Raw genomic sequence first — 27,072 nt, forward strand, 5'->3', positions numbered from 1 at the left:
TGCATATTGCGTGTGCAAATACGCCCGTGTGAAGCCGACCTAAGGGTAGCAGTAAACACAGAAAAAGTTATAAACATAGTATTTAGTGTATACTTTGAGAAAACCATACTGCAGGTAAGTTAGTCTGTAAGAAGAGAGCCAGGCCTTATTCAGGCTGGCATATTTTTTGTCCATGCGCTGTGTATTTAATGAACACTACACGGACCTCTTATAACTTATGGGCTACTTACATGAGGGCTGTTTCATAAAGATCGATAGTCCGTGTGAAAACGCAATTACTGCATATCATATTCTGGTCTGAATCATGAATGAGAATAGACCTGCAATGTTCACCGTCCCTGCAGATCAGATAACATACGGACGGGCGCCCATGTGTTGTCCGAGGTGAGTTGCGCCTGTGTCTTAAAAAATCCATCTCTATGCCCTACCTATAACGAAACTTGAAGGTTTGGACTGGTTTACAAGGAAACAGGTGAATCTCGCAGTAGGCCCTTGGGCATGAATGAGCTCCCCATCCATCAGCACCACATAGAGATAGGCGGCATCTCAGCCCATCTTCTCAAGTAGTGCAATACGTACCAAATTTATTAAGAGAGATGCACTTTTTAATACATTTGGTGCAATTCACACTTCTGTCTCCTTGATGAAAACTGGCATAGAATATGCCAGTCTTAGTAAATGTGGGCCCATGGTAATAGCATATCTGACAATACTCTTACAAATACATTGCTTAGTAATATGTCGCCATCCACTGGCTGCATGAGTGCATTACACAGATGGTTTGTACAGATTCCCATAAACAGTAGAATACATTCATTACATGGCAACTATGAAGCAAAAGTCAAATGGAACATACCAAATAGTTCAGAGACAAGATCTAGAAATGTAAAACATACAGCAAGATTAGGCTTTCCTCACACCAAGGCCGGCTGCACACATCCGAGCCCGATTCCGCATGGGAGTTCCCACAGCGGAATCCGGCTGTGATCTCGGCCGGCGACACTGCGTACTTGCTTTTCGGTACTGCAGATGACCACGGACGCTGGCCATCAGTCATGTGCAGTACATATTTTTTTTCACTAGGGGATGACACGAGGAACCACAACCAATCCGTAATGTCAATTGTGGATGGGCTGCGGGTCGGACGGCTTTCATTGACTCCACAGCCAAATAGAGCATGCTGCGATGCTTCCTCCACTTGTGGAAAACGCAACTTATTTCCACAAGTGTGAAGGAAAAAGCGAGTTTACATACCTTTCAAAGCATGCTGCTTGCTGAGGATCCTCCGTATGTAACCTAGGCGCGAATTTCGCAGTAAAAAGACAGTCATGTAAAGCCGGCCTAAGGCCAACATCGCACAGGCGAGAAAATCACGCAAGATTTGTGCATTGCGAGACGCACTAATATGAACCCCATTCTTTTTAATGGGGTCACACATATGAGAGATTTTCCCCCGCATCACATTGCACTGCTAGGTGCACATGGTGTGATGTGATGAGAAGTTTTCCCATTGAAATCAATAGGGGAAAAAAGAAGCATTTAATTCCGTTTTTCTGCTTCAAAAATGGAACAGAGAGACGAAATTATGACAGAAAGCCCTAACACAGGTGTGAATGAGCCCTAAGACTTTTCATCTACCAGATGCTTCCTGTAAGTGTTTAGTTAATTGTGCTCTGTAGCAGCCACAGGCCTTTATTAGTGAGATCAGCTTTGCTTTCTAGCTTTTACTCCTGCGAGGCTGATAGATGAAGAAACGCGAGACCCAAAATACAGTACAGTACCGAAATAAGTTAATATAAATAAAATATGTATAATGAGAACTTTTCATTGTGGGTGGTGAGCTAACTTTACGTGGTGATGCATTCACACCTTACATTATTCCTTCCGTAAGGAGCCAAACGTACGAAACTCCGAGTTGTCTTTCAGGAAACTGGCTCATGGTTGGCACAATTCTGAATGCTTTCTTGCAGGCATTCATCACCTGATTCCCTGTGTGCCTGCTAAAGAGTATATGTACAACCAAATCACGTACTATAACCTTTAGGGCTCAGTCATATGAGCATATGTGCCCCACGTATTTTTCACACACGTAAAATACGCAGTACACAGCGAATACATATGTACATGCATATTTGCTGCGTATATTAAATCCCCATAGCCTATATTAAGCACCAAAATAGGACATAATGCAATATTTGCGTGAAAATAAACAGGTGTGATTGGCCCAATAGAAATTAATGGCTTTTTGGACTGCATATTACACGTATGAAAAATATGCACGTAATCCACAGATCACATATGCTCATGTGAGCCCTTAAGGCCCCCTTCACATGGGCGTATTTGTGTGCTTATTTGATTTAAGTGTTCATTCTGCAAATAACACAGTGCTCAGGCATGCACAAATATGCGTACGCTCATGTAAAGGGGGCCTGAGGTAGGTTTACATTGAACAGCCACATGAAGGGAGGCCCCATCTGTTTTAGGACTTATTCACATGAGCGTATATCATCCGGCCGTGAAAAAGCTGGCCGATATATGCTACCATGTGATGCACGGGGCGGTGTATACGTTATCAGGCGGTGGGAGATAGCCCTTCCCTACCCCTCGTCGGCTCTCTGCAAGGAAATGAGGCAAGACAGGGCGGGAGCTAGTGTGCTGAGCTCCTGCACCTCCCATTGCAAACAGCTGCCAGGGCGGGGCTTAGCTCTACCCTGTCCCGCCCCCCCTGTTGCAAACAGGAAAAAGGGGCAGAGAGGAGGAGAGAAGGGCGCAAATACACCCCTGTGCACTGATGCATTGTAAAGCCATGAAAACCTGGCCGATATATGCCCGTGTGAATAAGCCCTCAGCGTGGTTTCACACGAGCAAGAAAGTCGTGCGATTTTCGCCTGATGTGGGAGTCCGTAAAAAAGCAGATTATGAAACCAATGCTTTTCAATCGTTTCCTTCCCATCTGCGATGTTTTCACTGATGCGATGTTGAAAGAACAAAAAAAAATCGCAGCATGCTTTATCTTTCTGCAATGTGCGATTTTTTTTTTTAAATTTATTTATTTTTTTAATCTCCCATGTTTCTTTATGGAGCCTCCTTTTTATCGCACCGTAATACAACAAACTTGCATTGCGATGTGATGTGATTTTAGCATTAAAGTCCTATTGACTTTTGCAATACAAAATTATGCATTTTTGTCACACGATTTTATCGTGGGCAGCAGCAATGTGATGCAAGATTATTCTTAGAAAAATAAGCATTGCTGACGCCCAAAAATCGCGTGAACAAAGACCGTGTGAAACTACCCTGATTCAGGTATCATTGTGATCTTGTGATCTTAATGCCAATCCTTGATTAGTTCAGTTGTGCAGTAGAAACAAACAAAAAGTGAAGAATCCCACCCAAGTTCTTCACAAGATGAGTTGAGGCTATGTTCACATCTGTGTGAGAGGCACCTTTCTGATTGGCTAATGCACGTCTGGATGCTGACTAAATCGTGTAGCATTCTGTGCTATCATGTCCAGAAAAATGCCGGAGTCCATGCCTGACAGACCCTACTGTAATAAATGAGGTCCTTCAGGCACCATTCATGTCCGGGATGTGCCAGATCCAGCACTTCCATTTTTATGTTTTTCGACTGCAATGATTGAACCAAACAACAGAAACCAAAAATGTTGGTGTGAACTCAAACTAGTGTGTCCCCTTCATCATTTTCCTCTGGTTCACTGCTTGATTTAGATTGGCGATCAGAAGGAATTCCTCCAGTATTTCCAAGATGTTGTGTTGCTGGAGGTTCTTTGTCTATGGACATGGCGTTGAGCTGGTTTTGTAAGCTACTGTCTACGGCTGCAGCCCCAGTAGTCTGATTTCTCTCCTCATGGAATGTGTTTGTCTTATTCAGCAATCTGTCTATCCATGGTATGGGAATGATTTGCTCTAGACTCTCCTGAATTCTTGCTCCAGTGTCCAGGCTTGTGCAATGCAAGTCAATTTTTATAATTATGTTATTCTGAAAATAAATTTATATAATCAATTAGATATATTTTGTATACAAGGAAACGTTATGGTTACAAAACACATTGCCAATAACAAAAACTGGGTGATATTCCTCACCTTGTACTTCTGGAGGCTGGAAAGCCTGAGCATGTAGTCCACTTCTTCACCATCATCCTCCATGGTCAGCAGGGAATCTACTTGGTCAAGTCTGATGTTTGAGGATTCCAAGGAGTCCTAAATTACACGAGATACAACAACAAGACGTTTAGGGAGTATTAGTAGTAGAACAAGGGTGACATTTCATCAGGAGTCTCTACTATGTCTTCTATTTTTTTGTTGTTACAATTGGTATACAATCTTCCAATTAAGTTTATGTAGCATTTCCACACACTTTATAAGAACAATGCTTGCTGTCACTTAGTAGAAAACATCATTGTTTACCTCAAGAGGATAAAAATCTGTCCTGGCCATGTGATGGAGATAAAGTTATAGGACTAATTAAAATTATCGTAAAACAGTGAAGATTCCCATTGAAATGTCTATTTATGCTGTGTATTTCTGCTGCAGAATTCAGCAATTGAAATACAAGGGTTAAATCCCACAGTAGATCCGCAAGAAAAACCATGGCCAGTTCCACACCGTTTAGGTGGTTTTCCTAATTGCTGTGGGTTTTCTGTTGCGGAATGCCTGCTACAATTACGCTGTATGTGAAGATGATTTGGGGTGGATTCAGACGAGCGTATATCGGCTCGGCTTTCACGCCGAGCCGATATACGGTGTCCTTGTGTGCAGGGGGGGAGGGGGGAGAAGGATGGAAGAGCCAGCAGCAGGAACTGAGCTCCCACCCCTTGTCACTATTTGCAATAGGAGGGGGCGAGACAGGGGCAGGGCTAAGTCCAGGCGCTTAGCTCCACCCCTGTCCCGCCCCTCCCATTGCAAATAGTGGCGAGGGGCGGGAACTCAGTTCCTGCTGCTGGCTCTTCCATCCTCCTCCCCCCGCTGCACACAAGGACACCGTATATCGGCTCGGCGTGAAAACCGAGCCGATATATGCTCGTCTGCATCCACCCTTACACGTGTTTTTTTTTTTTTTTTACTGCGATGACTGCGGCGCTGTCTGCTCTATTTTACTATGATTAACGCATCTCGTCACCCATCACAATGATGGGGCGCGTTAAAAACCGCTGTCATAAGCAGGAACCATATGACTTTAAAACCACAGCGTTAGGCTGGATTCAGATGACCGTATATCGGCTGGGTTTTCACGCCCTGCCAATATACGTCGTCTCTCTCTGCAGGGGGGGAGGCTGGAAGAGCCAGGAGCAGTGCTCTGAGCTCCCGCAATCCTCTCCGCCCCTCTGCACTATTTGCAATGAGGAGAGGCGGGACGGGGTGGGGCTAATTCTCGGAACTTAGCCCCGCCCCCATCCTGCCTCCTTTCATTGCAAATAGTGCAGAGGAGGCAGAGAGGGGGCGGGAGCTTAGTTCCTGCTCCTGGCTCTTCCATCCCCCCCCCCCTGCAGATGAGGACACCGTATATCGGTTCGGCGTATATCGGCTGACCTTGTGTGTGAGAGCTGCCTTAAGGGTGCTTTCACACGTGCAGAATATTTCTGCAACAAGCACTAAAAGACACAGCATAAGGCCTCATTCACATGAGCATGCAAATTGCACAGACGTTAGCCGGGACAAAAATTGCAGCTAACTGCGCTAAGAATTGCGTGAATGGGCGATTTCCTGCTATGAAATCCTGAACTTAATTAGCGGTGAAATTGCCCACTCACACAATTGGGAGCTGCGTGTTGCTGAAAACAAGTGCTGCTGCTGCAGGAGGAGAGAGATGAAGGGCAAGCCCCATGGGGCTTTGCTTCATCACTGCGGACTCTCTTCATCTCAGTGGGACTGTAGGGATATCCCCACTACAAGGAGAGAGAGGCTCCCCTGCAGGGGAGAAAAAGGAATCCCATGCTGCTGGGGGTTTCCTTATTCTCCCCTGCAGGGGAATTCCTTCTCTCCCCACTACAGGGAAATTCCCCTGTAGCGGGGAAAGAGGGTGGGGCTAGAGAGAGATGGCAGGGCTAGAGGGGTTATTCCAGGGATTTCCCCATAGAAGAAGAGAAAGCACAAGCTAGAGAGGTGGGGATAGATGGGCGGTTCCATATAGCCACACCCTCTCCCCCCACTCTCAGGGAACACATATAACCCCTCCCCCTTTCTCCCCGCTACAGGGATTCCATTGTTTTCCCCTGCAGAGGAATTCCTTGTTCTCTGTGGTGCAAGAATACGCTGGTATTCGGGAACAGCTGCACAGCAAGTGTAAAAGTTCCTGCTGTAAACTCCAGTTAGTCCATGCTGGGAAGAGGGGAGGCCCTGGGGCAATGATTGGAACCCCTGGGAAATCCCCTCATCCCTGCGGGGACTAATAGGGGCTTACAGTGGGACATTAAAAATGTGCTTCTGTGTTTAGCAGCACAACAGCACTCCCTCCCCCCTTATCTCCCTTCCTCTCCCATTCCCATTGTTTAGAAGTTTAGGTAAATATTCTGATTGTTTAGTTTAATCAACCTCCCCCCTCCCCTGTTATCCAGCTCCCACAGGAGTGTATGGAAACTCCTGCGCATCGTGCATCAAACATAGGTCAGGTCCTACTTTTGAACGCAGCAAGGAATTTCAGTTGCAGGATTTCACTCACACATGTCCTATTATATTAGGTGCGATTTTCTTTATTTTTTTGCGTGGCAAATTCTTTCGTCTAAATGTTTCTATAGGAATCCATTGGCTCTAATAGTCTCATTTTTTTGCGCTTGTAAGTCAGTTGCGTTAACACGCTTGTGAGAGTGAGCCTTAATCTGCTGCTGTGGATTTCTACTCCATCACCTGCATGTATACATACAGATTTTGCTGCAGAATTCTCAGTGTCTTTAGGTGTGTATGGCATAAATAACCTGCTCATGTGAAAGCACCATAAGGGACAATCACACCATTATTATTCTGGGACATTCACACTATTAGAATTATTCTGCCAGGACGCATTGCCAGACCCAGAGCTATGGAATTCCGCACCAAAATCCACAGGTCTAACTGTGGATTTTGATGCAGAATTGCAGTCAGTTTTAAGTCATTTTGGTGCAGTCTGTGGATTTTAGTGTAGAATTTACCATGTGCTGCAGTGCATCTTGTGGGCTAATTCGCCGTGTGACAGCTTCCTAAGGCCTCATGTCCATGAGGAAAATCAGGCCCGCCACGGATTCTTCATGTAGAATCCGTAGTGGGTCCCTCCTGCCCCGCGGACATGAGGCATAAAAATCAGAATAAACTCACCTGCTCCGGACGATGCGGATCTTCCTTCCTTCCCGACTGGATCTTCTTTCTTCGGCCCGGCGGATGTGCTCGGCACACTGACGGCGTGCCTGCGCCGGGCACATCCGCCGGCCCGAAGAAAGAAGATCTGGCCGCGAAGAAGGAAAGAACCGCATTGTCCGGAGCTGGTGAGTTTAATTCTGGTACGGGTCTCCCGCGGATCCGAACGGCTTCCATAGGCTGCAATAGAAGCCTGCGGGAGCCGTCCCCACGGGAGACCCGCACTAAAATGGAGCATGTCCATTTTTTTTCCCGCACGCGGATCCGCGGCTGACGGGAAAAATGACATCCGCAGGTATTTAACTACCTGCGGGTGTCCAATGCATCCCTATGTGGCGCGGATCCGCGTGCGGGAGAAACACTGCGGATTTTAAGCCCATGGACATGAGGCCCAATACTTTCTTAATCACATGGAAAAACCTGCTGAAAATTTTCACAAGTATTTGACAGATGGCATTCATCATCTAATTTGTATTTGGGCTGGCCTCATGGCAGCTAGTCAGGAAGCGATGTGTTAAGCCAGCTTTTCTTCTTTCTCTTGTGTATAATGTAGTAGAACAAGTCATGCTCACTATTCTAGTGGATGACATATGGCTCTAGCCAGCCATACTGTCATCCAAGTGCCTTCCACTTAATTGTCTGTCTGTCTGTGTCAGTAAGAGAAGAGTCTGTCATAACTTGTAAGAGACCTTTCACCTCTGACAGAATTACGCAGGTTTTAAGCCATTTTTAGTTCCGCATCAAAATCCGCAAATGTGTGGTGCGTTGTGTGGCCTATTTTGTCCCGCGTGAAGGGCCACTTAGCGTTGTGCAATATATGCAGGGAGATTCAACACATATGTCTGCTTATGAGGTGCTTCTGCCCATTAAAGAGCAAGGTGATTTCAGAAGCTGTATGGTGGATGGTGGTTGGACTTCAAGCTCCGGATAAGTTGGTATTTGGTCAGGGTTGGTTTAAGGCTAGTTAAGACCCCCAGCCCACCTCTGAGAAAAAAACCTCACATGATCCCTCATCACAGACACATAGGGAAGAGCTTGCTGTGCATGTCTGTCATCCTTCGTATTGAACTCTATAGAACACCATGAATAGCCATTATGCTATTTCCTGTACTCATTCCCAAATTGGCATCCAGAAGTATAGGCAACATGCCTACTCCTGCGTGTGGCATTACATATTGTTGCATTACACTGATCTCCTTGGAAAGAATGCTGCTGGTAAGTTACTAGCTCAGAAAAGTCTGCAGCCTATAAGATAAGTGGCAGACAGGGAGCCAGCAGTTACCCTGGACACACTGAAGTTTTCTGATCATTGGCATTTTAACAACTGGAGGTTAAGAACTTGCTTAGGCAATGAGCAGTGAAGACCCAAATTATTGCTGGCCATTGGGTACCAACAAACACAACCCCTTTCAGAGTGCACGGACTGGGACGAACAACTGATTGTCCTATGCGCCACTCCCCAAAGCCCCTACAAATACCTGATTTTGCCAGCGAAAGCCATGGCCAGACAGATATTTGCCCTGTAGGGAAAATGAAGTATTACAAGACAGCAATTCACATGAATGGCCATCCTGTAGTATAGGAAAGGTCTGCCAAAACAGGAGCCACTCTTAAAGAACAGCCCTCTGTTTCAGCTCATAGAAGTGGGTTCAAAGTGAGCAATGCAAACTTATTACATTCATTTCCTTAATGAGGCATATGAACAGAGCTTTCCTTCTTTGCACAACCCATTTAAGTAGAAAATATTATCCAAAAATGTAATGTATTGTGAAGCAACTTTTAATCATGAGTTATATGAACTGAGATGATGACTTACGGTAGTTTTGTAGAGAATAATCCTGACATCGGATAATAGAGGAGGGGTCTGTGTCAGTTTTGCAAAAGTGTGGATGAGGTTTGAAAACACAACTTTGAATCTCAGTTCTGCTTCAACTCCACATGAGAACTTTACCAATTGTTTGGGGAGTTCTGCAATATACAGAGGAACACAAGTTGAACAATGTTTTGCAGCTGTGGTTGATGACAATAAACACAATTGCTGTTCCCCTAATTTTAACTATGGTTGTGATATGGAGCTACTCATTCAACGTACTCTCATGTATGTTCATATGGTACATACACACGGGTAATTAAAACGTTGCACCCGAGAATTCCAACTCTGTGCTGTCCGACCTGCTGAATACTGCACATTGACATGTCCTATTCCCTTTCAAAAATTGGACAAGAATAGGACATGCTGCACTTTTTATGCAGACTATGAGTTCATGTAAAAAAAGTCTGTGTGCATACACCCAATGAAATAAATGGGTCTTCTTTCCATCTAATTTTCGGTCCGAAAATCAGCCAGAAATAAAGTCCCCGTGTATGTCCCCTTAGGCCACTTTCACGTGGCAGTATTTTGATCAGCATTTCGCATTAGTGTTTGTAAGCCAAAACCTGGAGTGGAGCGTACACAAAGTCTGTAATGGAAAGACTTGTACCGCTCCCATATTTTGTACCCACTCCTAATTTTGGCTTTCAAGTACAAACACTGCTTTGTAAAAGTGTCTTAAGACCAAGGTCAGGTTTGGCAGATTTATACATTTTGGTGCATATGTCCATATAGGAAATGATGCTGAAATGTTATTCTCTAAGGCCTCATGTCCACGGGGAAAATCAGACCCGCTATGGATTCTCCATGGAGAATCCGCAGCGGGTCCCTCCTGCCCCGCGGACATGAGCGCTGAAAATAAGAATTAACTTACCCGCAGCGGACCGGGAAGGTCTTCTCTTCTCACGGCCGGATTTTCTTTCTTCGGCCGGCAGAGGTACTCGGCACGCCGGCAGCGTGCCGCGCACATGCATCGGGCACATCTGCCGGGCCGAAGAAAGAAGATCCGTCCATGAAGAAGAGAAGACCTGCCCGGTCCGCTGCGGGTAAGGTATTCTTATTTTAGGTCTCCGGCTTCCATAGGCTTCAATAGAAGCCTGCGGGAGCCGTCCCTGCGGGAGAACCGCACGAAAATGGAGCATGTCACATTTTTTTTCATGCTCTAATTTTTTTTTAATTCACTTTTATTGACCATCCGCGGGTATTTATCTACCTGTGGGTGGTCAATGCATCCCTATGGAATGCGGACCCGCATGCAGGTGATCCGCTGCGGATTTAAAATCATATTTTGCCAGTGGACATGAGGCCTAAGTGTTGTGTATGCTGCTGATTTTCTGTGGGATTGCTGTGCTTTTTAATCATACACAGCCATACTGGAAATTGCAAGCAATAGCGATTTGTATTTTTGTCACATTTCCTTTAGAAGCTGTTATTGGATTTACTTTTAAGAGAACCCAACAAGTTTACTCTTGATGCCTTCTCCAGAAGCCTACTGATTTCATCCCAGTTGTTTCTGCCTCAATTCTGATGTGACATCACTTGACTAACAAGGTCTCTGTTTGAGCAGGGTCCACTATGCTTTTGGCCTTTGTGCCAGAGAGAATAGCATAGTCGACTCCATTTCAGCGATTCAGGTGGAACTTTGTTATGGAACCCAGAGACGGAAGTGAAAACTATGTGTGAACAAGCCCTTAAGAGGTTTTGGAAAGCCACGGTTTAACATGTATATGACTAAAAATAGGAAAACTGTTGCATGCCTACCTAACAAATCCACCAACATTTCTGCACTTTTGTCAGTATAACGAATACAAATTGTGGTTGGTTGCCTCAGTTACATTTTATGAGAGCACAAGACAGCATTATTGTGGTCAAGTAAAGCTAGTCCACCACAGAACCCTTCGTGTAGGAGCATTAAGTTTGTTATTTTTAGCCATATATATGTTAAACTGGAGTTTTCCAAAAGATCTGAAAATTGCTTTAACCCCTTAACGCTGCATGGCGTACATTTACGTCCTGCAACATCAGGGCATGTATGAAGGGAGATCACAAGGCGATCTCTCTTCATACAACGCGGGCGTCAGCTGTTCCATACAGCCGACACCCAGTGGCAAAAGCTCTGATAAACCACGCTGCTCATCGGAGCTGTTAACCCTTTAAATGCCACGGTCAATTCTGACATCGGCATTCAAGTCCCCCAAACGATGTGTGTGGGTCCCACATGGCCCCCCTGTGATGAGATTGCAGGGAGCCCTGTGGGTGTCATGGCAGCCGGGGGCCTTCTGACCGAGAGGTTGCTTTACAAGTTGTTGTCCCCTGTGGGGACTAAAAAAGAAAGTAAAAATAAAAACAAAGTTTTACTAATTATTTAAAAAAAAACAAAAAAAAATTTAAAGTTCAAGAAACCCCCCTTTTGCCATATTTATAATAAAAACTAAATAATAAAACAAAAATACATATTTGGTATCGCTGCACCCCTAAAAGCCCAATCTATCAAAGTAACGCAGTATTTACCCCGCACGACGAACGTTGTCAGAAAAAAAATAAAGAACACCAGAAATGTGCTTTTTTGGTCACCCTGTCTCCAAGAAAAAATGCAATAAAAAGCGATCAAAAAGTCATATGTATTCCAAAATGATACCAACACAAATTACAGGATGTCCTGCAAAAATTGGGCCCTCGCACAACTATGTCTACGGAAAAATAAAAAAGTGATTGCACTCAGAAGATGGTGGCAGAAATAAAAAAAAAATAAATGTTTGAAAAAAACCTAAAAGTAGTACAGCAAATATATATATATATAAGTTTGGTATTGTAGTAATCGTACTGACTCATAGAATAAAGTTATAATGTCACTTTTGTGCGCCGTAAAAACAAGACGCACCAAAAGATGGCAGAATTCTTTTTTTTGTTTTTTTTCAGTACATTATTTGATACATTAAATAGTACCATTGAAAAATACAACTCAGCCCGCAAAAAACAAGCCCTCGTACAACTACTTCCATGAATAAATAAAGGAGTTACGATTTTTTAAAAGGGGGGAGGAAAAATCAAAAATGGGGGAAAAAAAGGGCCGTGTCCTTAAAGGGGTTGTCTCGCGGCAGCAAGTGGGGTTATACACTTCTGTATGGCCATATTAATGCACTTTGTAATATACATCGTGCATTAAATATGAGCCATACAGAAGTTATTCACTTACCTGCTCCGTTGCTAGCGTCCCCGTCGCCATGGTTCCGTCTAATTTTGGTGTCTTCTTGCCTTTTTAGACGCGCTTGCGCAGATCCGTCTTCTCCCTTCTTCTCCCTTCGGCTCCGCTCGGCAGCATCGGCATTTTGGCTCCGCCCCCTTGTACGCATCATCGCGTAGCTCTGCCCCCGTCACGTGCCGATTCCAGCCAATCAGGAGGCTGGAACCGGCACACATCATGGGGCGGAGCTACGCGATGATGCGTACAAGGGGGCGGAGCCAAAATGCCGATGCTGCCGAGCGGAGCCGAAGGGAGAAGAAGGGAGAAGACGGATCTGCGCAAGCGCGTCTAAAAAGGCAAGAAGACACCAAAATTAGACGGAACCATGGCGACGGGGACGCTAGCAACGGAGCAGGTAAGTGAATAACTTCTGTATGGCTCATATTTAATGCACGATGTATATTACAAAGTGCATTAATATGGCCATACAGAAGTGTATAGACCCACTTGATTTCGCGAGACAACCCCTTTAAGGGGTTAAGGTCTAAATATAATTTTATGAAGTGCATAGGTTAAGCATTTGTTGCATTCGTATCAAGGGAGTATGTCATGATAATACACTAGTGTCACAATTCCTCAGAAACTTGGTAACTGCAGCAATGCACCAGAGGGCACCATCTCTCCAACTTACTAGTGTGCCTGTCCCACACAGTCCTGTTCAGCTGTTCACTTCCTGAGGAGTAGATCTTGTCAGTCAGAGCTCGAGGCTCCTTCAGAGAGTGTCTTATTTCCATAACTTGTTTGCCAGTTACCAAAGGATCTCTGCCAATTTCTTTATGAAGAAAAGAACAAGTGTCAATAAGTACCCCTTTACCTTTTACCACTTCTAACTGAAGAGGGGCATAACATTGTCATTTAAACATTTCAAATGCATTTACTATGTAAGGCCGCAGTTGGAGTTTGGCTATAGGACAGAATGCATGAGGATCATTAAGCATATTATGTGCATGATATGTCATCGATTACACAAGGTATATTTAACAGCAGGAACACAGTTTTCATTATTTTGACTTTGATTTTCCCAAGTATTTCCAAACTTTACAGAGAAAACACATTAGACTGCACGACAATTATGTTCTGCTTTTCTGTTGCCTTTAAGAATGCCTTGCAGGAAAAATCATTAGTCGTTGTATGTCATATACGGTGTGTTATGTGCCATATATTCTGTCCAAATCCCCTGTGTAGACAAAGGTAAATAACAAATGGTGTCTTGTGACCACCACTAGGGCCCCCTGCACACCGCACAGCCGGATTCCGCATGCGGAATTACGCAATGGAATCCAGCTCTACCAGAATAATGATGGAATCCGCAACTTTTCCGCAATGCAATTGTGGAATGGCTGAGAAAAAAATGGAGCATGCTGTGATTTTTCCTCCGCTTGCTGAAACAGCAATTGGTTTCCACAAGTGTGCAGGAAGAATTGATTTCTCATAGCACGCTATGGGCGCTACTTGCTGCAGATCCGCAGTGTGGACAGCCACCCCGGATACTGCAGCAAATATCCGGCTGTGGGCAGGAGCCCGAAAAAGAACTTAGTTGTTTGCTGAATACTATTTCACGAATAAGTTCAATATGTAACAGCATCTTGATTGAGGTCCCCAGCTTAGGTAGCTGGAGACACCGTTCGTTCCGGTTCTTTTGCTCTGCACGTGCGTCATTTATGAAATGAATGGATGAGAGGATGCCACTGCACATGTACTAAGGTGAACCGCCCATTGGATAATTTATCAGTCATTTGCATAACACATGGGAAGCACAGAAGATAAGATAATTCTGTATAGAAGGATCTGATCAATAAAATAAAGGTGTACTTATTTTCACCGCTCTTTCCCGCAGAATTTCCGCCCGTGGAAGCTGCCATGTTCTATTTCTGTGCGGGTCTCACAGAGGCCCGCACAGAAATGTCACTCCCGGGCCGCCGGCTCCGCTCTGCGCATTGGCTGGCAGCCGACACATCAGAGAACCAGAGCCACGGGAGCAGGTGATCCGCCCCGGCCGTCTGCAGGTGGCCTATGTCCCACATCTTATGGTAAAAGTAATTTTTACTCCTATAATCAGGTGACAAACTTCCTTTAACCGTGAGCAAACAGTCTCTGGGTTGTGGCTGGCAGCATTTGATATTTATAGTCTAAGGAAGTACTTTTTGGGAACTAGTATACAATAATGATTACCGTATATACCGGCGTATAAGGCGACGGGGCGTATAAGACGACCCCCCAACTGTCACCTTATACGCCGGTATTCAGTGGAGAAAAAAAAAAAATTTTATTACTCACCTCCCCCGGCGTCCTGTCGCGCTCCGGCAGGATGTCGCTCGCTCCGGCAGGCTGTCGCTCGCTCCTCGTCCCCGCCGCAGCATAGCTTTCTGAATGTGGGGCTTGAAATCCCCGCTTCCAGAAAGCTAATACACACGCCGGCAGCCATGACATCATTGAATGGCTGTGATTGGCTAAAGCACACGTGGCTTCAGCCAATCACACTATTCAATGACATCATTGAATGGGTGTGATTGCTAACACGTGCGCCTTCAGCCAATCACAGCCATTCAATGATGTCATTGAATAGTGTGATTGGCTGAAGCCACGTGTGCTTTAGCCAATCACAGCCATTCAATGCTGTCATGGCTGCCGGCGTGTGTATTAGCTTTCTGGAAGCGGGGATTTCAAGCCCCGCATTCAGAAAGCTATGCTGCGGCGGGGACGAGGAGCGAGCGACAGCCTGCCGGAGCGAGCGACATCCTGCCGGAGCGCGACAGGACGCCGTGGGAGGTGAGTAATAAAATTTTTTTTTTTACACTTTTTTTTTTTTTGTATTACCGGCGCATAAGACGACCCCCGACTGCAGAGCAGATTTTTCGGGGTTCAAAAGTCGTCTTATACGCCGGTATATACGGTATATTCATTCTAAGATGCCGTTAGATTTAATGCTAATACAATGAGACATATTTACTCCTGTCAAATAGTTAGATAATGTAAGCTCAGACCAGATAGTCTAAAATCTGCCAGATTTATCACAGATGGATGATGGATAATAACTTTTGCTGCACCTTTAGACACTTTTGCTGTCATTTGCTTTATAAATAGGTCTAAAATGTGATGCAAGATAATTTGCCAGAAATGTACCAGATTTTGATGTATTTTAGGACAAAGTTTAGACACAATGGCATTAATAAATCTGCTGCAATATGCTTTACCTTCGAGGACCTCATCTAGCATGTGCGTAACCTTCTGTTCCTTCAGAATGTGCTTCTTGAGGTACGTCATAAAGATTCCAGAGCTAAATGCTTCGTCCTGAACTTCGTATGCTTCTGCATTCTCACTTCTGTAGGTGAATGGAGGAGAATTACTTTCTTGAATTAACTAAACAACTCTAGTTTAATGGAAAATCTACACAAGTAAATGATAAATTCACTCGCTGGGCCTAGAGAAGAAAAGATGGCCATACCAGCTTATCCAACTGCCTGGTACACTGTCTATTAGTATACATCATTAGTCTAAGACACTACACCTGATTTGATTAATCAGTGCAGCCCATATAAGCAGAGCTGGCCAGTCAGATCAGCATGTAGTGTCTTATACAAATGATGCATGCTATATACAAGGTGCATCAGGTAGTCAAAGAAGGGGTTTCTTTAACAGATTATTTTTAAAAATGTGTTGCTGTTATTAGCCGTTTTGTCGTTCACGCCCCTCAGCAACCCTAAAAGCTCGATTTTGCACTTCTTCTTTCAGTTGTGTCATATCCATGCCCGTATCAGCTCTGACGGTATCAGCCATCGTGTCCTTTAGCGGCCCGGTCCTCTTTTGCCACTGATCTGTCCAAGCATTATAGATTTTTCTAGTGACTCTGCTCGCATTACATGGCCAAAATCCGTGAGTCTGGTCATCTTGCTCTCCAGTGATATATGGGGTCTTATACGATTCAGGACTTCTCTGCTTGTCACTCTTGTCATCCAGGGCATACGCAGCAGCTTTTACCAGCACCGCAGCTAAAACACATCAATCTTCCTTTTATCAGCTTTTTTTGCAGTCCAGCTTTCACATCCATACATGGCTACGGGGAAAACGATGGTTTGCAGTACCCTGTGTCTAGTTGCTATGCCAATAACCCTACTCTCCCAGATTTTGTCCATTAGCATTGTGCTTTACCTCAAATGCTATCCTACATTTTTAGAAATCCCCCCCCCCCCCCCCAGAGCATTGACACTAAATATAAAGTATGGCATTATCCTAAGTTTAAAACTTCATAAAAAATAATTGGAATTAAAATTATGGTAGTACCAATCAAAGATGCTATTCTATATCACTAGTAGGGGATGCTTGGTCACAGAACTCCCCAATAAAAGATAATGTTTACTTGGGGTGAAAAGAAACTGGTGAAACATTCTAAATGATCATCAACTTGTACAGTAGAGATCTGACATCATGTTTATTGCAGGAAGATCCATGTTTCCCTACTCTCAGCACTTGCTCATGACTATACTCTGTCAATGGTAGTAAGATATAACACTCCCAAAAAGCACAGCATTATTAATCAGGATAACGAGGGATGGCTGGCTAATATTGAGGATTGTTCTCAGAAGAGGAACCATTCTAATAGGTTGTGATTTGAGGTTTTATGACATCTCCTGGCTGACATAGTAAAATTTACTGAAGTGGATAAGTGTTATTAGCTGAGTTTTCACACACTGAACACCACTGTGATCTGTTTCTGCTTCAACAAAAAACAGGAAGTAAGTAAATTAAAAGTAACAAATTTCCAAGAGGAGCATTGCCTTATAAGTCTCCTTACTTAGCTTTTAGGTGTGCCCGCACCCCTTTTGGGGGCGCTGCTTTTGACCCATTAAAAGTAACAGAAACATTTTCCACAAATGTTCAGGGAGCACAAAACACACATGTATACGCAGAAATACATTTACTAAACGTCCAACCAAAATTACATATCCAGTGGGCAAGTGATGGATAATATTCAATACTTTATGGAATATATTAAAACAACAGCTTCAGAAAATGTGCAAATATCAACAAGCAGCTAACATGTTTTGGACATACTGCAGCGATGACTAAGGACAGTATATCAATTGCTTGTTGGTATTTTCACATTTGCTCAAGTTGTTTCAAAAAAGTCAATAAAGTATTGGATTTTAGCTATCACTTGCATGCTGGGTATGTAATTTTGGTTTGATTAGTTTACCACTGTTGGATCGGTGTCCCTGTAAGCTTGTTTGGTGGATTTTTTCCATGTGGTGTTGAAGCTGACTTCCTCCCTCCCTCAAAACTAAAGGCCCATTTACACAGAAGGATGATCACTAGAGATAAGCGAACGTACTCGTCCGAGCTTGATACTCGTTCAAGTATTAGCGTGTTCGAGATGCTCGTTACTAGAGGCGAGCACCACGCGATGTTCGAGTTACTTTCACTTTCATCTCTGAGACGTTATCGCGCTTTTCTGGCCAATAGAAAGACAGGGAAGGCATTACAACTTCCCCCTGCGACGTTCAAGCCCTATACCACCCCCCTGCAGTGAGTGGCTGGCGAGATCAGGTGTCACCGGAGTATATAAATCGGCCCCTCCCGCGGCTCGCCACAGATGCATTCTGACAGAGATCAGGGAAATGCTGCTGGTGCCGGAGCTGCTATAGGGAGAGCGTTAGGAGTTATTTTAGGCTTCAAGAACCCCAACGGTCCTTCTTAGGGCCACATCTGACCGTGTGCAGTACTGTTGAGGCTGCTTTTAGCAGTGTTGCACAATTTTTTTTTTTGTATATCGGCCGTGCAGAGCATTGCGTCCGCAGTCTGCAGTCATTGTACAGAATATAGGGGCAGTACTGGTGAGGCAGGGAAAGAGATATTCAGGCTATATAGGCAGTGGGCTTTTTCCAAAAAATTGGGGAAAAATACTATATTTGGGCTGCCTGTGACCGTCTTCAGTTTACTGCGTGTCTGCTGGGGGTAGTAGTCCTAATTAATACGCAGCTAAGCGTTACAGCAGGCTTGCGCAAAATTGTTTCCTGGATCTGCTGTCTCTGTTACATCAGCGCCGTCATCCCACCAGAGGGAAACAGTATACATAATATTATACGCTGCCTACAGTATCTATCTGCTGGGGGTAGTAGTTCTAATTAATACGCAGCTAAGCGTTACAGCAGGCTTGCGCAAAATTGTTTCCTGGATCTGCTGTCTCTGTTACATCAGCGCCGTCATCCCGCCAGAGGGAAACAGTATACATAATATTATGCGCTGCCTACAGTATCTATCTGCTGGGGGTAGTAGTCCTAAATAATACGCAGCTAAGCGTTACAGCAGGCTTGCGCAAAATTGTTTCCTGGATCTGCTGTCTCTGTTACATTAGCGCCGTCATCCCGCCAGAGGGAAACAGTATACATAATATTATACGCTGCCTACAGTATCTATCTGCTGGGGGTAGTAGTCCTAATTAATACGCAGCTAAGCGTTACAGCAGGCTTGCGCAAAATTGTTTCCTGGATCTGCTGTCTCTGTTACATTAGCGCCGTCATCCCGCCAGAGGGAAACAGTATACATAATATTATACGCTGCCTACAGTATCTATCTGCTGGGGGTAGTAGTCCTAAATAATACGCAGCTAAGCGTTACAGCAGGCTTGCGCAAAATTGTTTCCTGGATCTGCTGTCTCTGTTACATTAGCGCCGTCATCCCGCCAGAGGGAAACAGTATACATAATATTATACGCTGCCTACAGTATCTATCTGCTGGGGGTAGTAGTCCTAATTAATACGCAGCTAAGCGTTACAGCAGGCTGGCGCAAAATTGTTTCCTGGATCTGCTGTGCGTTCCGTAAGGGAAGTCAGCCTCCAATCACAGGCCAATAAGTGGCACATTTAATTACAGCGTTCTGTTTCTGCACTACTGGTAATACAGCATGCTGAGGGGTAGGGGTAGGCCTAGAGGACGTGGACGCGGGCGAGGAGGCCCAAGTCAGGGTGTGGGCACAGGCCGAGCTCCTGATCCAGGTGTATCGCAGCCGACTGCTGCGGGATTAGGAGAGAGGCACGTTTCTGGCGTCCCCACATTCATCTCACAATTAATGGGTCCACGCGGTAGACCTTTATTAGAAAATGAGCAGTGTGAGCAGGTCCTGTCGTGGATGGCAGAAAGTGCATCCAGCAATCTATCGACCACCCAGAATTCTGCGCCGTCCACTGCTGCAACTCTGAATCCTCTGGCTGCTGCTCCTCCTTCCTCCCAGCCTCCTCACTCCATTACAATGACACATTCTGAGGAGCAGGCAGACTCCCAGGAACTGTTCTCGGGCCCCTGCCCAGAATGGGCAGCAATGGTTCCGAATCCTCTCCCACTGGAGGAGTTTGTTGTGACCGATGCCCAACCTTTGGAAAGTTCCCGGGGTCCGGGGGATGAGGCTGGGGACTTCCGGCAACTGTCTCAAGAGCTTTCAGTGGGTGAGGAGGACGATGAGACACAGTTGTCTATCACTCAGGTAGTAGTAATTGGAGTAAGTCCGAGGGAGGAGCACACAGAGGATTCGGAGGAAGAGCAGCAGGACGATGAGGTGACTGACCACACCTGGTTTGCTACGCCTACTGAGGACAGGTCTTCAGAGGGGGAGGCAAGTGCAGCAGCAGGGCAGGTTGGAAGAGGCAGTGCGGTGGCCAGGGGTAGGGGCAGGGCCAGACCGAATAATCCACCAACTGTTTCCCAAAGCGCCCCCTCGCGCCATGCCACCCTGCAGACGCCGAGGTGCTCAAAGGTCTGGCAGTTTTTCACTGAGAGTGCAGACGACCGACGAACAGTGGTGTGCAACCTTTGATGCGCCAAGATCAGCCGTGGAGCCACCACCACCTGCCTCACCACCACCAGCATGCGCAGACATATAATGGCCAAGCACCCCACAAGGTGGGACGAAGGCCGTTCACCGCCTCCGGTTTGCACCGCTGCCTCTCCCCCTGTGCCCCAACCTGCCACTAAGATCCAACCCCCCTCTCAGGACACAGGCACTACCGTCTCCTGGCCTGCACCCACACCCTCACCTCCGCTGTGCTCGGCCCCATCCACCAATGTCTCTCAGCGCAGCGTCCAGCCGTCGCTAGCGGAAGTGTTGGAGCGCAAGCGCAAGTACACCGCCACGCACCAGCACGCTCAAGCGTTAAACGTGCACATAGCCAAATTTATCAGCCTGGAGATGCTGCCGTATAGGGTTGTGGAAATGGAGGCTTTCAAAGGTATGATGGCGGCCGCGGCCCCGCGCTACTCAGTTCCCAGTTGCCACTACTTTTCCCGATGTGCCGTCCCAGCCCTGCACGACCACGTCTCCCGCAACATTGTACGCGCCCTCACCAACGCGGTTATTGGCAAGGTCCACTTAACAACGGACACGTGGACAAGCACAGGCGGGCAGGGCCACTATATCTCCCTGACGGCACATTGGGTGAATTTAGTGGAGGCTGGGACAGAGTCAGAGCCTGGGACCGCTCATGTCCTACCCACCCCCAGAATTGAGGGCCCCAGCTCAGTGCTGGTATCTGCGGTGGTGTATGCTTCCTCCACTAAACCACCCTCCTCCTCCTCCTACTACTACGCAACCTCTGTCTCGCAATCAAGATGTGTCAGCAGCACATCGCCATCAGTCGGTGTCGCGCGGGGTGGCAGCACAGCGGTGGGCAAGCGCCAGCAGGCCGTGCTGAAACTACTTAGGAGAGAAGAGGCCCACGGCCCACGAACTGCTGCAGGGTCTGACAGAGCAGACCGACCGCTGGCTTGCGCCGCTGAGCCTCCAACCGGGCATGGTCGTGTGTGACAACGGCCGTAACCTGGTGGCGGCTCTGCAGCTCGGCAGCCTCACGCACGTGCCATGCCTGACCCACGTCTTTAATTTGGTGGTTCAGCGCTTTCTGAAAAGCTACGCACGCTTGTCAGACCTGCTCTGAAAGGTGCGCCGGCTTTGCGCACATTTCCGCAAGTCCCACACGGACGCTGCCACCCTGCGCACCCTGCAACATCGGTTTCATCTGCCAGTGCACCGACTGCTGTGCGACGTGCCCACACGGTGGAACTCTACGCTCCACATGTTGGCCAGGCTCTATGAGCAGCGTAGAGCTATAGTGGAATACCAACTCCAACATGGGCGGCGCAGTGGGAGTCATCCTCCTCAATTCTTTACAGAAGAGTGGGCCTGGTTGGCAGACATCTGCCAGGTCCTTGGAAACTTTGAGGAGTCTACCCAGATGGTCAGCGGCAATGCTGCAATCATTAGCGTCACCATTCCTCTGCTATGCCTCTTGAGAAGTTCCCTGCAAAGCATAAAGGCAGGCGCTTTGCGCTCGGAAACAGAGGCGGGGGAAGACAGTATGTCGCTGGATAGTCAGAGCACCCTCCTGTCTATATCTCAGCGCGTTGAGGAGGAGGAGGAGGAGGGGGAAGAGACAGCTTGGCCCACTGCTGAGGGTACCCATGCTGCTTGCCTGTCATCCTTTCAGCGTGTATGGCCGGAGGAGGAGGAGGATCCTGAAAGTGATCTTCCTAGTGAGGACAGCCATGTGTTGCGTACAGGTACCCTGGCACACATGGCTGACTTCATGTTAGGATGCCTTTCTCGTGACCCCCGCGTTACACGCATTCTGGCCACTACGGATTACTGGGTGTACACACTGCTCGACCCACGGTATAAGGAGAACCTTTCCACTCTCATACCCGAAGAGGAAAGGGGTTCGAGAGTGATGCTATACCACAGGACCCTGGCGGACAAACTGATGGTAAAATTCCCATCCGACAGCGCTAGTGGCCGAAGTCGCAGTTCCGAGGGCCAGGTAGCAGGGGAGACGCAGAGATCAGGCAGCATGTACAGCACAGGCAGGGGAACACTCTCTAAGGCCTGTGACAGCTTTCTGGCTCCCCAGCAAGACTGTGTCACCGCTACCCAGTCAAGGCTGAGTCGACGGGAGCACTGTAAAAGGATGGTGAGGGAGTATGTAGCCGATCGCACGATCGTCCTCCGTGACGCCTCTGCCCCCTACAACTACTGGGTGTCGAAGCTGGACACGTGGCCTGAACTCGCGCTGTATGCCCTGGAGGTGCTTGCTTGTCCTTCGGCTAGAGTCTTGTCAGAGAGGGTGTTTAGTGCGGCTGGGGGAATCATCACAGATAAGCGTACCCGCCTGTCAAGCGACAGTGCCGACAGGCTTCCACTCATCAAGATGAACAAAGCCTGGATTTCCCCAGACTTCTCTTCTCCACCAGCGGACAGCAGCGATACCTAAACAATACGTAGGCTGCACCCGCGGATGGAAGCATTGTTCTCTATCACCATCAAAAACGTGGACCTTTTAGCTTCATCAATCTGTGTATAATATTCATCCTCCTCCTCCTGCTCCTCCTCCTGAAACCTGACGTAATCACGCCGAACGGGCAATTTTTCTTAGGCCCACAAGGCTCAGTCATATAATTTTTGTAAAAATTTTTTATACGTTTCAATGCTCATTAAAGCGTTGAAACTTGCACCTGAACCAATTTTTATTTTAACTGGGCTGCCTCCAGGCCTAGTTACAAATTAAGCCACATTAACCAAAGCGATTAATGGGTTTCACCTGCCCTCTTGGTTGGGCATGGGCAATTTTTCTGACGTACATTAGTACTGTTGGTACACCAATTTTTTGGGGCCCTCGCCTACAGTGTAATCCGATTAATTTTTTGCCCACCTGCATTAAAGCTGACGTTACATCAGCTGTGATGGGCACTGCAGTGGGATACATTTATGTACAGCCAGTGGGTTCCAGGGAGCCACCCATGCTGTCGGTCCACACGGAGTTGTAACTGCATGTGTCCACTTCTAAAGAACCCCAGTCTGACTGGGGCATGCAGTGTGGGCCAAAGCCCACCTGCATTAAACATGACATTACCTCAGCTGTGATGGGCAATGCAATGGGATATATTTATGTACTGCCGGTGGCTTCCTGGCACCCACCCATGCTGTCGGTCCACACGGAGTTGTAACTGCATGTGTCCACTTCTAAAGAACCCCAGTCTGACTGGGGCATGCAGTGTGGGCCGAAGCCCACCTGCATTTAATCGGACGTTACCTCTGCTGTGATGGGCACTGCAATGGGATACATTTATGTACAGCCGGTGGGTTCCAGGGAGCCACCCATGCTGTCGGTCCACACGGAATTCCCATTGCGGAGTTGTAGCTGCCTGTGACTATTTATAAAAAAACACGGTCTGACTGGGGCATGCAGACACCTTGACAGAATGAATAGTGTGGGGCACATAGGTTCCCCATTGCTATGCCCACGTGTGCAGCTCCTGATGGCGGTGGCACAGGATTATATTTCTCATTGCTTCTGTACAGCATTGTGGGCTATCGCCCCGCCCCTTTTAAAGAGGGTCGCTGCCTAGCCGTGCCAACCCTCTGCAGTGTGTGCCTGCGGTTCCTCCTCATGGCAGACGCACTTATAAATAGACATGAGGGTGGTGTGGCATGAGGGCAGCTGAAGGCTGCGCAGGGACACTTTGGTGTGTGCTGTGGACACTGGGTCGTGCGGGGGGGGGGGGGGGGGGGTTGGGCAGCATGTAATCCAGGAGAAGTGGCAGCGGAGTGTCATGCAGGCAGTGATTGTGCTTTGTTGGAGGTAGTGTGGTGCTTAGCTAAGGTATGCATTGCTAATGAGGGCTTTTCAGAAGTAAAACTTGTTGGGAGGGGGGGCCCACTCTTGCCGCTATTGTGGCTTAATAGTGGGACCTGGGAACTTGAGATGCAGCCCAACATGTAGCCCCTCGCCTGCCCTATCCGTTGCTGTGTCGTTCCCATCACATTCTTGAATTGCCCAGATTTTCACAAATGGAAACCTTAGCGAGCATCGGCGATATACAAAAATGCTCGGGTCGCCCATTGACTTCAATGGGGTTCGTTACTCGAAACGAACCCTCGAGCATCGCGAAAATTTCTTCCCGAGTAACGAGCACCCGAGCATTTTGGTGCTCGCTCATCTCTAATGATCACTTAAAGTTCGCTCAAACAACAGTTTAAGTGACAGTTTTGAGCGATCATCTTTGCATAACTCTAAGTAGCTAATTAGCTACTTAAGAGTTATGCAGGCAGAGCGGGAAACTGCCACAATAGCTCGGAGAACAATGTAGGTGTTTTGTATATGCAAACAGCTGCTTTGTTCTCAGCGGGATACCAGCTGAAAGAATGGTATCAGCACCGCCCACTGAGATATCAGCGTACGGCGCTGATAAGGCTCATCACTCATTTCTAGCTTGCTAGAAATGAACGATGAATGACCAGTGCACGATTGCCGCGCATTTAGACGCAACGGTTATAGCTCAAAAGATGGCATATGAGCGAATTTTGAGTGATAATCGTTGTGTCTAAATGGGCCTTTACATTTACTAACAGTGCCTTCACACAGGGCATAATCTGTCGCACAATCAGATTTTGATGCATATTTGCTGCAGAATTCCCTGTTAATTAATTAGTACACATCACTACTGGTCTTGTCACTGGTTTACAAGCAACCTAAAAATTAAATCCAACGATTGTGGTTTGTGTTCATGATGTCACCCCTATGTGTCAAAATATATCCATAAATATGCCCAAAGCTTGTTTTTTTTTTGACATACTATTACCTGTCTTAAAGCTTCTCCTTGAGGCAATACAGGACGTTTCTTGTCCCCCCTCCATACTATCTTTTCAATATAATAGGAGCATGTTATAGAACAGGAGGGGCTGAGTAGACTAATATATGTGGTAGTTTTGTGGGAAAATATTCAGTATAACTTGTATTTTATTCATTTAAATTCCTGCTCTTTCTATGCTTAGGAGTCCAGTGGGCGGTCCCTTCCAATGATTAATATCCTACTTTAGTGTTTACACGGAGAAGGCTATCAATCACTCATAGGACTGCCCATTGGACTCCTAAGCTCAGAATACGTAGAGATTTAAATGAATAAAATATAAATTGAATCTGAAGCTTTTCTTAAAAAACAATGTAATCTGCTCAGCTCTCCTGGATTTATAAAATGCTTCTGGCAAATTAGTCTGCATAGTAACGCTTTCAAACCCATCTCTTTATAATTGCCTATTGTTATTTTCTTCGCACTGAACTTTTACTTTGCACTTCGTTTTATTGAATTGAATTCTATGCACTTCCCCTTTTTCTTCAGGGTAAACTTTACGGACGGTTTATATTTTCTTTATTATCTAATATTCAGTGCCATTTAATCTGATAAACTTTATAAATATAAACCTCCTCATCTATTTATATAAAATATGGTAACTGAGAGAATTATCCTAGTTACAAAGGTTAATAGGACGAGCCTGACTTACGTGGCATATCCATAGACTGTGTTGCCCAATGGCTTGAGAGGACTCACTTTTGATAAAGCACAGTTCGAGTTGTACCTAAACAAGAATTTAAAAAGTAAACAACCATGAAATGAAAGAAAAATGACAGAATGCATTCTACAAACATTTATCTAATAGAGCTACCATTATAAGGAGCGGATCGTTGTGATGTCTGCAAAAGGTATTTTTTATAAGATCTATGAACTTTGGAGCTTTGATGCCCTGAGCCACTCTATGCTAAATGCTCCTGATGCTCCGGCTTTTATCTAGCTATTTCTATTAAGATATATTTCCATTGGGTAGTGCTATTTTATCTTTTTTTGTACAGATATTGCGAAGTATTGGCTGCCTTCACATGGTCGTGCACACCTGCCGCCCATTTACCTTCTGTCCTTCCTACTGGAGTATATGAATGGTATCCTACCTTCCCTGGTTTTATTTGTAGGCTTTGTCCCAAGAGAGGAGCATTCTGAGAAGTAGGAACCCAACTTTTCCAACTTTGAGATTTACCACCTGGTATTAGCGTTAGGACCCATCTGAGAGCTTGGTCACCTGGATGTTAGTAGATGGGCCAATGTAATTTGATCAAATTTTATACCAAGAACCTTGCATTATTTAATGTGGTTAGAGTATTGATTATAGGTATGTATACCTCTGATAGTAAATTTATTTTGCATGCTGTTGCCATTTTTGGTTTCGGCTTTTATCTAGCTGTCTCATCATTCCCTGTTTTAGCTACAGAACTACGTTATTATTGTATCTTGACGCCACTGGAAGTACTGGTGGAGCCAAGATACAGGGCATTGACGCTCCCTGTTTGTGATTGGCTGTCCGCCTGTCTCTCCCATCCTCAGCCTCACAAGTGAGGTGAAGCGCTGAAGAAGGTGAGAGTTGGCTGTTGGGACTTGTGAGTGCTGCAGTGGCACATGGCGGGGGGGCACTGTAATCACCCGGCCAGTTTGCCACATGTCAGCGCTGTCCGTGCATGAGCAGTGCTGAGCGAGGAAGGGGGGGGGCGCAGTTTAATCAGCAGAGCAGTTTGCCGTTAGCGCCGCCGGGGTGTATGTTCCCTGACCACAGTGTGCATTCATATTTGCCTGACCTGGAGGGTTAGGGATTAGTTTTCCTGTTAGCCTTAGCTTTTTAAAGTAAGGGCTAATGCCCACGGCAGTATTTTATGTCTGCGTATAGCACTGCGCAGTGTGATTCTTTTATTTTTTTTTTCTATTCCCCGCCCTGTTCGGAGTAGGAATGTGTATGGAAATGCTGCCC

At 46.2% G+C, this 27,072-nt stretch overlaps 1 protein-coding gene across 2 annotated transcripts in view; it reads right to left on the minus strand.

Moving 5' to 3' along the window:
* Positions 1–591: 591 nt before the first annotated feature.
* Positions 592–27,072, minus strand: part of LOC136612143 (mucosa-associated lymphoid tissue lymphoma translocation protein 1-like) — a 58,744-nt gene continuing 32,263 nt past the window's right edge. For both annotated transcript variants that reach the window (XM_066592275.1, XM_066592276.1), the window contains exons 11-16: positions 25,783–25,857; positions 15,656–15,783; positions 13,093–13,233; positions 9,164–9,315; positions 4,105–4,221; positions 592–4,000 (exon numbers count right to left, since the gene is read on the minus strand). In XM_066592275.1, coding sequence (XP_066448372.1) covers positions 3,677–4,000; positions 4,105–4,221; positions 9,164–9,315; positions 13,093–13,233; positions 15,656–15,783; positions 25,783–25,857 — 937 coding nt within the window. In that variant the 3' untranslated portion in view covers positions 592–3,676. The remainder of the gene's footprint in view (positions 4,001–4,104; positions 4,222–9,163; positions 9,316–13,092; positions 13,234–15,655; positions 15,784–25,782; positions 25,858–27,072) is intronic.

This window comes from Eleutherodactylus coqui, chromosome 2 (genome assembly GCF_035609145.1).
Source record: "Eleutherodactylus coqui strain aEleCoq1 chromosome 2, aEleCoq1.hap1, whole genome shotgun sequence".
In the NCBI taxonomy this organism is placed as follows: Eukaryota; Metazoa; Chordata; class Amphibia; order Anura; family Eleutherodactylidae; genus Eleutherodactylus; species Eleutherodactylus coqui.